This window comes from Capsella rubella, unplaced genomic scaffold (genome assembly GCF_000375325.1).
Source record: "Capsella rubella cultivar Monte Gargano unplaced genomic scaffold, Caprub1_0 scaffold_3, whole genome shotgun sequence".
In the NCBI taxonomy this organism is placed as follows: Eukaryota; Viridiplantae; Streptophyta; class Magnoliopsida; order Brassicales; family Brassicaceae; genus Capsella; species Capsella rubella.
This window is the reverse complement of record NW_006238921.1, coordinates 11,833,295-11,844,485: the sequence shown is the minus strand read 5'-3', so window position 1 is coordinate 11,844,485 and position 11,191 is coordinate 11,833,295. Positions and strand designations below refer to the sequence as shown.

General features: G+C 28.8%; 2 protein-coding genes across 2 annotated transcripts; one reads left to right on the top strand and one right to left on the bottom strand.

Annotated features, from left to right (window-relative positions):
* The first annotated feature begins 1,739 nt into the window (after window positions 1-1,739).
* On the top strand, window positions 1,740-2,192 carry LOC17892125 (S-protein homolog 5). The gene has a single exon (XM_006300010.1). The coding sequence runs from the start codon at window positions 1,740-1,742 to the stop codon at window positions 2,190-2,192; it is 453 nt and encodes a 150-aa protein (XP_006300072.1).
* A 3,016-nt stretch (window positions 2,193-5,208) lies between these two features.
* On the bottom strand, window positions 5,209-7,941 carry LOC17892150 (protein trichome birefringence-like 13). The gene is made up of 6 exons (XM_006297734.2): window positions 7,474-7,941; window positions 7,148-7,325; window positions 6,720-6,860; window positions 6,145-6,265; window positions 5,755-5,889; window positions 5,209-5,616 (listed from the first exon to the last, which is right to left on the bottom strand). Exons 1-6 carry the CDS (start codon window positions 7,871-7,873, stop codon window positions 5,356-5,358), a joined length of 1,236 nt encoding a protein of 411 aa, XP_006297796.1. The 5' UTR covers window positions 7,874-7,941; the 3' UTR covers window positions 5,209-5,355.
* Window positions 7,942-11,191: the final 3,250 nt, after the last annotated feature.

Below are 11,191 nucleotides of genomic sequence, written 5' to 3'. Positions count from 1 at the left end.
GTTCTTCCTGGAAAAAGAGGTAACTGTATGGATCACAATCTAAACCTCGATTTTTCAATTTGGTATGAACCGAAAGGTATCCCATGAGCTTCTAGACATAGGTTTGTAAGGCATGGATGTTTGGCCCGTGTGTGACATGTTCAATTAATTAATTCTATTAAAAGTGTATCATTTTTTTTCCTTGGAACGGAATGGCGTAAAAAAAAAAAATCAATCACATATTTACATAATAACAATATACATATATTGTTATATTGTTATATTTATATTGTTATAAAAATATATTGTTATATATACATATGAAAAATAAAAATTGTTTGTTATAATATCAAGTGTAAGTTTTTAATTTTTGCTTTTTATTAAAAGTTAAAACCCTTCTATATAATAATTAAGATGTATATTAGTTAAAGTATTTTGATTTTCTTATTGCTTTATCATGAGCTACTTTCGATTATGAAATATATTATTTTATTTCTCAATATCTATTAAAAATTTTAACTTTCGTATAAGCAAATGAATTGGCAATGGCTTAATAAAAATCTTAATTCTTCACTTATATATCTTTTAATTTGAAATTATCAGATCGGTGAATATTTACATAGAGTATAAAACTTGATATGAGATTTAAGAAAATTAAATTAGTTAGATATTATATGTGTTATAATAGGTATATTTGCTCATATATTTTTGGTTATAGTATAATATTATGGTTTTCTGTTGATAGTCATCTTAACAAAATTGTAAAATTGTAGGTAAATTTTATGGATGCTTCATATAAACATTAGTCATATGTAATATTAACTATAATGTATTTTTGCCACAAAGTTGGTTTTCAAACTATTTTTGACTTATATATTTACTAATTTTTTATTTTATTCTATTATAATTGAATCTTATAAGAAAGCATATATTTGGGATTTCATATCCTAACTCATAATTATTAAAGATATGGTCGGTTTGATTAATTGTTAACATATACATAAACATACGGTTACAGTAAAATTACTAAATTTGTAAGCAAAAAGATATGTATAAATTAACACGTAGATTACAAAATCTTTTAATTTAGGAATAATGGATTAATAAGTTTTTGGGATACTTGATACTATTTTTTATCACACTCAATATAATTTCATTCACATTGGAATAAGAAAAGATAAAAATTTGAAAATATCTGAGAAATTTTAACTGAATATTAATCAATAAATAAATAAATATTCAAAATAATTTAATTTTAGTTTCACATATCATTTGACATTATTTTCTATTCTTTTTTTCTTTACTCGGATTAAAAACATTGAAATTATAAACCCGCGTATACCGGGTCCTAATCTAGTTTTATATAAATGGTACCAAAAGAAAAAAAAAACTTATGACTAATTGAACTTAGCTGAAAATGGCTAAAAAAAAACATATTAAAGATAATAGACTGAATCCTATAAGATAAAAACAGCTGATTTTAGCTATCTTACCTTAATTTCGAAAAAAGTAATGGGAGATTATGCTAGTAAGTAGTAACTAATTAGTAATTAGACATATTTTTTACTTGAAAACGCACATTATTATAAGTAACCGACAGATTTGCAAATCTTTTTTTTTAATTGGGCATATTTCAGATTCTTTTAATTATGACTAATTAAAGAGTATAATAATTTTCTGTTTCAAGAAGATAATATTTCACAAACAAAAAAAACTATAAATACCATCAAAATCATATTACAAACCAGCAAAATACATCCATGGCTTCCTCAACAAAATACCATTTCATTTTCTTGCTAATCACATTTCTAGTTACCTCCGAAACGTGTTTAGCGTCTGTAAACTTTTCACCAGTCGATGGAAGTCTCTTGTTCTCACAAAAACATGTTGTGATATACAACACATTGAACTCACATGACGCAATGGTCGTGCATTGTAAGAATAAAGGGGAAGATTTGACATTTCCTGCGATCCAATCTCAACAAAGTGTAGGTTTCAAGTTTCGTGTTAATCTTCGTCGAACAACAACGTACACTTGCACATTTACGTGGCCAGGAAATGCGAAGACGTTTGATATCTTTAGAGCTGATAGAGACGATAATTCAAAAAGCAAAATTGGAGTTTGTAGTGAATGTATTTGGTATGTAACTGAGTCAGGTCCATGTCGTGTTAGACGCGATGGAGGGACTCCTTACTGTTTTCCATGGCCGTGATCTTAATCATCTAAGAAATTTTGTGATATTTTGCTTTTATTTTGTTGTATTTGAATAATTAGATATATCTTATTAATAAGACAAAGTTATTTCCTCGCAATGCTACCTATATTTCTGACGTCCTTTTCATTAATTTTTATATTTTAATTAACAATTTAAAATTATTTTATTTGACCATATTTTGTTTGTAAGTTGACTCCATTTAGTTTGTAAGTTATATGGTGGTATATGTAGTTTGCTTTCAAAAAACAAGTGTATCATTGTTACAGAAAACTTTATTTCTTCAAATTTTAGCTTCTAATTTAATCAAATATCATATAAACTCAACATAAAATGGAGTAGTTATAATTTTGTTATTCAAGAAAATTGCTATGGTTTGTTTTTCCTTAAGATTTAAAGTAAAACAATCATATCAAATTTTCCTTTTCCTTTTCAAATATTTTTTTAAAAATAGTTATTAATAATTCTTTTATAACATATTTTAATAATTTATTTAAAAGTAATTTATAATAAATAATTAAAGAGAATTTATTTACTTTAGTATGGTGAAATATATGGTAAATAATAAATTTAGAGGAAGCTTGATTGTTTTTCAGTTTAATAAACTATTACATCATATATAAATTTATAATAATTTGATAATAATTTGGTAAAAAATATTCATAAAATAATAATTTCATTGTAACTATTTTAACCAACCAAATTTAATAATTTTTCTCATATAACAGAGATGATCAACTAACGTTTGTCTTTATGACTTCATCACAAGCTTCATGTACCGTAATTTGGACGATGGTCTACACACCCGCCAGAACAGCATTTCCAAGAAACATATATTTCTATTTCTATCACTTTGGTTGATTTGCGTTGGTAACTATTGTCTATCCATTTATTACCATTTATGTATACCAAAATGTCAAAGTTTTGAGATTTCTTGTTTACGTTGGGATGCAAAAAAATATAAATATGTTTTTGATAAGATTCCTTACTCGTGAAGTTGAGAAAGAGATAGGTTTTGCATCCAAGGGATCGGGAGATCACTTAGATAAAAGGATGTGGATCAATTTGTCGCACAAAGGTCTGCGGAAAATCTTTTGATTTACCGGACTTAGACTCGTCGTTGAATATTACACACCAAAGAGTTGAACAAGAGAGTAATCTAACTTAAAAGAGTTTTTTGATTAAAAAGATAGATGAGTTACAAACGAGAGCTACAAGGGGATTATATAGGAGAGGAGGATGAAGGAGAAGAGGGGAGAGAAGAAGAACATACAAGAGCATGCACAAGCCCACAGTCATGCAATCTTATGCAAAGAGTCTTGGAAATAACAGAAACATTAAATGCAAAAATGAAGTTAAAAATAGAAAATGGACCAAAGCAAAATGATGGGGGTTGGACCCAAAAATTGAGCTTGATAAAGGGCTCTGAAAGTGTTACTTAAACCTCATTAAAAACCTTGTCAAGAAAATACATTGAGATAAAACTTGACAAGGAGAAAAGAGTGCATAAGTAATACTTAATCCTTTACCGAACCTCTTGCACCGTGATCATCATGAAGTAATCTTGAACGACGACTTCTTCTTTCTTGTTTAGCTCCATAAGAAGGTCACTGATAATTTGTGCCTTGATTGTGTTAGAGGACCTTCCCAGACAACTAGTGCTTTCTCATGTTCATGCTTCTCCTTGTCTTTATGATGCTCCTCGTCAACGGTTTCCTCAACTACGTACTCCGGGTTTTGTTCAACCATAGTCGTATCAGTTTTTTTCAAACATGATATTATTTTTAAGCCCATAACACTCATTATATAAAAATTAAAAACCTTAGAATCTTTTTTTTATATGATCGAGGTGCTGACTTCAAACCTACTTATCTAATATTTGAATCCGATTCACAATGTTTTTTTTGTATAAAAATGTTACTTACACTTCACTTCCTCTTCAAAGAAGAAGCCTCCCTCTAGGGTGAAGATGCAAATAAATCACCATGAACAAGAAAACTAGTCAAATTATGATTGATGATCAAAAGCAAATTATCAATGAGCTCAAGGTAAAATTTGAGTAGTTCTGGTCACTGTGATAGACCTCCATCTAATAGTTGGGTTGATTTTACATTGGGGGATAGGTTTGACCTTTGAGAAAATTCTCAAACATTTGCTATTATTTTTTTTTTCTTTTTTTGGTTAAAAACATTTGCTATTGCAAACAACATTTGTACAAAATTTGTCTTACATTGAGGTAGTGTTGGGTGTTGCTACTCTGTGCTTAATTGTTTAATTTGAAAATTTGTTATCTCATTTTCAATAAAACTAAAAATTTAAGCATAGCAAACCACTAGGTTGGGGAGTGAGAACTGATAAAGCATTTTATAGTCAATTATAGTTAAGTACTCCCTCTGTTTCTAAAAGTTTGATGTTTTAAGATTTTCACACTTATTAAGAAAAATTAAAGTTTTTATTTATTAATTAATTTATAATTGTTTGTAGGTAGAAAGAGAAAATATAAACCATTAACAACATGCCATGTGGAGAAAAGTAAAAAGTAAAGTAATCATTTAATTTTTTAATGTACAACATCAATCTTTTTGAAACAAAAAAAAATTCCAAAACATCAATCTATTAGAAACGGAGGAGAATAATTTTATATTTTGTTTGTTTGTGATCTGACCATCATTGTAGAAATATGATTAAACAAATCATTATATATATATATATTATTTTTTTTTGAACGAATTGTAATTTTTTTTCGTAATTGTTTTCAGAACTTTAACATTTACAAATATATATATACTGAATGAATTCCATAATGTTATTTTTATAACAAATTATGATTTAAATTTTTTCCCCTTTTCTATAACATTTTTCTTAATTCGGTAGAGTAATTTTTATTCATTTTTCCTAAATTTTATATACATCATGAAGAAACATCCTAAATTCTATAACATTTTTCATAGTTTATATAACCAGTGAGATGATTCAATTTATCAGAAGAAAAAATCTAAACAAAAATAAAAAGTCGTTGAGGAAAAAATAACTAAATTAAAAAATATGCAGAAGACAACATCCAAAATTTACAAGAGTATGACAATGACGCTAGACCCAACTAATCGAAACATGTTATTTTGCCCATCCATTATAAAAGACTTGGTATGATTACTTCAGGTTACTAAGCTTTGATTGTATGGAGAGTTGCGACGAATAAATCATTCCAAGTATCGGTGATGCCCGGGAGGCACCAATGCATACAATCATCGTGATTCTTTCCACCAGCTGCTGCCGGATGAGCATCGGCTCTGTACTCGCTCATTCGAGTTATGTCCAAAACGTGGAAGCCGCTTCTACTCTTAAGGGAGTTATAAAGGTGTTGATTCACCAGACGAACCTCTACATTTGTCCCGTTGTTCGCCACCGAGAACAATTCTCCAACCTACAATTACAATAAGATTAGAAGCGTCTCGTGACACTTTACTGTACTAAAGCTCCTCTACCTATTATCTAGCCGAACCAAACGAGTGATTTCATGTAGCTTTCCATGTGTGACTCCTATTGAAAGAAACTGACTTACTTTTGTAGGTAACAAAGGTTGCAGTCGTTGACAAGTACCACCTTGGTCCCAGTCACCTCCTTCAAAGTGCCGAGGTGATTGTGTCCGGAAGAATATGATTGCTCCAGGTCGCTTTGTTTTCTCCACAAAATTTACCTATTACAATGGCAGAACGTCGCATGAGGATCGCAATATTTCAGTACCACTAGTTTTATCATATCGCACAGATTGGTGCTGGCTCAAAGACTGATTCTTTAACACAAAACGCTGTAAATTCATACAGTACTAGCCCACAAATGTCATAACACACGTTCATTTTTGTAAACGTATAATCTAGTAGGGTTTTCAACGGCAGTATCTCATGTTGCCTTGCAATAACAGAGGAAGACACAGAAGTCCAGAACAGCATACCATATTATTTAGAACCCTATCCAGGCCAGTAGCAGGATTTATAGGTGGAAGTATTGGCCGGCCGCCTTCAAAGAAAAGCATAGGAGACTTTAATGGATCAAATTTTGATGGCGCCCACCACCTTACACAGAGAGAGACAACAAAAGTTAATCAACACCACAAGTTGACATAACAAAAAAAAATTTTAACTGAACATGACAAACCAAGGTATCATTTAACTGATATAACAAGACAGTTAAATTGAATGCAGTGATCAACACAGTATCTGGAGAAAGAAATACTGCAAGTTGAAGGAGTTCCTTTTCGTAAATCGAGACAGAGTCATATATGTATGTATAAACTTAGAGAGCAGTGGATCAACTGGAACAGATAGTAGCTTAAACTTGAGAATTTCCTCTAAAATATTTGAACCTTAATAGTTAATATCTAAATACAGAAAATATGAACCAGAAGTAGACAACCTTAGTGACTATGGGTATATGGCATCGATCAAATGGTGGGCTAAATCAGATCAAAAATCATTTAACCAGTTCAAAATAGTTACATCAGACAAGAAATATAAAAGAGTATTTTACCAGTGCCCAGTGTTAAAAATGAGAATGTCATGGAAGCTTGAAGCCTTTTCCCATGAGCTGTCTGGAATATCAACATCAATTCTATACCCCTCTTTAAATCCAAGTGATTCTAACTCATTACCATTAGCATTAGCTGACCACCTGAACCGTCAGCAAGAGAACAATATGTCTAATCAGTTTAGAAAACCATACAAAACCATGGTATTCCTACACTGTGCGTACCACAGAGTTAAGAAAGGCACATATAAGCATGCAATGCTAAAACAAGACGCAAGATATAAAAGCCGGAGAAGCGACAAAAACATGAATCCTTAGAATTATACTATGCAACATACGAATCTTTGTTGAGGAAGTAGAACAGAGTAAACAGTCATATAATTCATTTTCTCAAACAAAGATATAAGAACACCAAAGAGAACTTAGCTTACCTACCATAACGTGCCAAGAGATTTGTTCGATGATACGCAATGGTAAGATTATATCGCGAAAACGTGAATCCACGATCAGCACCCGCTGGTCGCCACTTCTTCACTTCACCAGTCACACTCTTTAACATACAGAACAGTGATACAAACATGTTCCTATTCAAAGAATCACCCACAAATCCTGCACTGTTCAAAAATCAAAATCTTAAACTCAAACCTATACAATTCAGATACAGGACTCATCACAGTGTAAAAGCTAACAAGTTCTATAGCTTCTGATTCCTCAAATTCCAAAAAACAAAAAGGCCAGATTCCAGAACAAAGCGTACCAATGTTTGTATTTCGATGAGATTCAAGAAACTCGAGTGGATCAAACAAAGGAAGATCACAATCCTTAGGTTTCCATCGCCACTTAGAGATCTCAAGGCCATTTGTTTTGTTGTTACGAACACAGTTCCATCCTTTGAAGATCTCTTTACAACTACTATCGTACCTAGCGGATCTGAAGTTTCGATCGTAGATCCATGAGCCATCGGAGAAGTCGCAAGCGGCGGAGATAACAGTGCGGGAACTGTGGGATTTTGGGGTGAAGACGGAGGCGGAGCGGTGAGTGTTGGGAGAGGAGAGAGAAGCGCGTCGGGATAGAGAGAGGAGGAAGAAAATGGTGATGAAACAGAGAAGGGAGAGTAGTGGGAAGAGTGAGAGTTTGTTGGGTGAAGTAGTAGCCATGGCTGTTTTAGCTCATCTCTCTCAGAAGCTCTCAGCCATGGCGGAGATTTGGGTATGTGAGATTGTAAACCAAATTTTGGTAAAATTGATTTGCAAGGTAAACCGGTAAGAAGACCAATATTTTATTCGTTTTCGAAAAGAAAACCTTTTTTAATTGAGTTAAAATCCGGAAGATACTTGTTTTTTTTAGACGTTTAAACATGAACTCTTTTTTTTTTTTTTAAGAAAAATACATATACTAATTAACATTTCTGATTTAATTCCCCAAAAAAATAAATTTTTGTTATTTTCATACTGATGGTCTCAAAATAAAAATATAATTCTAATTTTACTCCTACATCTGATTTAATATTTAATTGATATGGCGATAACTTTTAAATGAGGTGGCAAATTTTTATTTTTATTTGTTAAGAATTCTAATTTAACTAAAAAATATTTTTTTTTGATGAGGTGGCTTAAGGAGAAAAGATAAAAGTTTACTTTATATATATACTAGTTTAGTACCCGTCCGATGTACGGGTTATCTTTATTTAAAATTAAATTAAAATTAAAATTCATTAGAACTTATAAAAAATTAATTTTCAAATTTTTTTTTGAAAAAATAAGAGAATTATTTTTATTTCGAAAGAGATTTTATTCGGTTTGAAGTATCAAATAAACGTATATATATCTCTTAAAATTCTTATTAAACATTAATTATTAAAATCTAGTAATGTCAAATTGACAATCACCAAAACATTTGAGAGCTATTTGGGAGCTATTCACCATTACTCATAATATTGCTAAAATATTTTAAAAAATCTAAATTTAGCAATTATCCTCTAAAATATGATTATACCATTTTGTAAATAAATTTATTTCTTAACTTTCAATTTTTAAAAAAATCATTCTCAGACTGTGAAAATTAATTAATTATTATTTAATATGATAGTAAAGTTCTTTCAAATTAACATCTATCTAAAATATGATATTAAATACAAATATAGTCATTTGTAAATAAATTCATATAAACAACGCAAATAAACATAAAGATTCTAAAATAAATTATAGCACCGTTGAGGAAAACATTAAAAAAAATTTCAAATACGAATTATTAAAAACTACATATTTTCTTTAAAAATATTTTAAAATTACTATATTACTATTTATATTGAACTTTGTTATCTTTAATTTAAGGTAAAAATATTATTTTCAAAAATATTTTATTCACCCTTATGTTTTAGACAGTGAAATTGCTCAATGGCATAATACATTCATACATAAATTAAAAGTTAAAAAATAATAACATATTATAAAATAAAAATCTTGAATAAACTTGGGGGATTTGCACAACTAACCCTTTTATGATACCCTTTTCTACAAAACCCCTCTCTAGGTTTCTATTTTCAAAAATACCATCTTTAATGTATAAAATGATTAAATTACCCTCCTTTATTATAACCTATGATGAAGAAATGAATATTTTTCCCAACAAAAAGAATATTCCTTCTGAAAACTTTCCCGCCAAAAACATTTTACCGCCAAAACTTTTCCGCGATTCCTTCAAAAACCTTGCAAATATTTTTAAATCCCTTAAATCATTTAAAAATCCTTGTAAATCTTTTAAAAGTCATCCAAAACCTTTCAAAAATTGAGTAAACCTTTTAAAACCATTGTAAATCATTTTATAACATTTATAAACACTTGTAAACCCCTTTAAACCCCTTATAACCGTGATAAATCATTTAATAAAAACTTTTGTAAACTTCTAAAACCCTTTAAAACCCCTTGTAAATCCTTTAAAACCATTTTAAAGAACTTGTAATACCTTTAAAAACTTTTGTAAACCCTTTAAAATCCTTTGTAAACTTCTAAAACCTTTAAACCCCCTTGTAAGTCCTTTAAAATCTATTTTTAAATATTTTTAAATATGTTTTAAAACCCTTGTAAATCCTTTTAAACTCTTTTTAAAATCCTTGTATGCCTTTAAAAACACTTGTAAATCCTTTTAAAAACACTTGTAAATCTTTTTTATAAATCCTTGTAAATCCTTTTAAAACTGTTATAAACTTATAAAAACTTTTAAAACCAATTGTAAATCATTTAAAAAACCATTCAAAAACCTTTGTAAGCTTCTAAAACACTTTAAAAATCATTACAAATCTTTTAAAAACCATTTAAAAACTCTTGTAAATATCTTTAAAAACCCTTGTAAACCCTTTAAAAGATCATTTAAAAATCCTTGCAACCCTTTAAAAAAAATTTTGCAGGAAATTTTGGCGAGAAATGTTTTGGAATGAATATTCCTTCAATGAATATTCCTTCCTTTGTAAAAAAGTATATTCTTTCAAGTAAAATTTAAGAGAGGGCAAAAATGAAAATGGCAAAAAGAGGGTATTTTTAAAAGAGGGTATCATAAAAAGGTTATTGGTATCAATTTCTCAATAAAATTTTATATTTAGTTAAACTCAAAATATAATTTATTTGTAAACTGTAAATCCTAATTCTCCTTTATGAACCCAAAACTGATAAATAACATTGTTTAATTGTAAAACCTAAATCTCACTCCTCTTTAATAAATCCAAACCGATAAATAATCTCGTTTAATTATAAAATATAAACTATAATGCAGATTTATAAACTCAACATATAACCCTTATAATTGTAAAACCTACAACTGGCAAAACCAAAAATTAGGTTAATAGTTAAAAGAGAATTTTTGAGAAATACCCCTTTTGGTGTACCCTTTTTTAAAAGTACACCAATTTTCTATCCATTTTAAAAATATTCTTTTTCAAATATGAAAAATTGTAAACTTTTATATAGTTTATAAAGTACATCTAGATCATCATTACTATTGGGAGACTCAATAAAAATATTAATAAATTTTTAAAAAGGTTCTAAATGGCATTTATAAGACTTTTATAAGGTTTTAATAAGGTTTACAAAGTTTTTTTTTTCAATATGTTTTTAAAATAATTTTAAAAAGGTTTTTAAAAGGTATTTATATGGTATTTAAATTTACACACATAGAAAGATAATTTGTGTCTAAATATATAAGATTACACTTTTTTATATAAATACCAATTGTTTTACTTTTTAATTATCAAAAATATCCTTTTTCCATACCACTTTTTAAAAATACCCATGTTTCAAACTTTATTTTAAAAAACCACTTTAAATGTTGAAATTTATCCAAAAATGTGTGAAAACTTATAAATATACACATAAATTACCTTTGTATATGTTTAAATTTTTATATATCTTTCATAATAGCGTAAAATAACTTATAAACCCCTTTTAAAAACCTTATAAACCCTTTTAAAAACCATTTATAAC

Excerpts from the sequence above, each read along its gene's own strand:
- LOC17892125 (XM_006300010.1), top strand. The coding sequence starts at position 1,740 with ATGGCTTCCTCAACAAAATACCATTTCATTTTCTTGCTAATCACATTT.
- LOC17892150 (XM_006297734.2), bottom strand. The coding sequence starts at position 7,873 with ATGGCTACTACTTCACCCAACAAACTCTCACTCTTCCCACTACTCTCC. Across the intron at positions 6,266-6,719 it reads ATTTTTAACACTGGGCACTG|GTGGTGGGCGCCATCAAAAT; the intron begins GTAAAATACTCT and ends TCTCTGTGTAAG. Across the intron at positions 5,890-6,144 it reads ATAGGGTTCTAAATAATATG|GTAAATTTTGTGGAGAAAAC; the intron begins GTATGCTGTTCT and ends CCATTGTAATAG.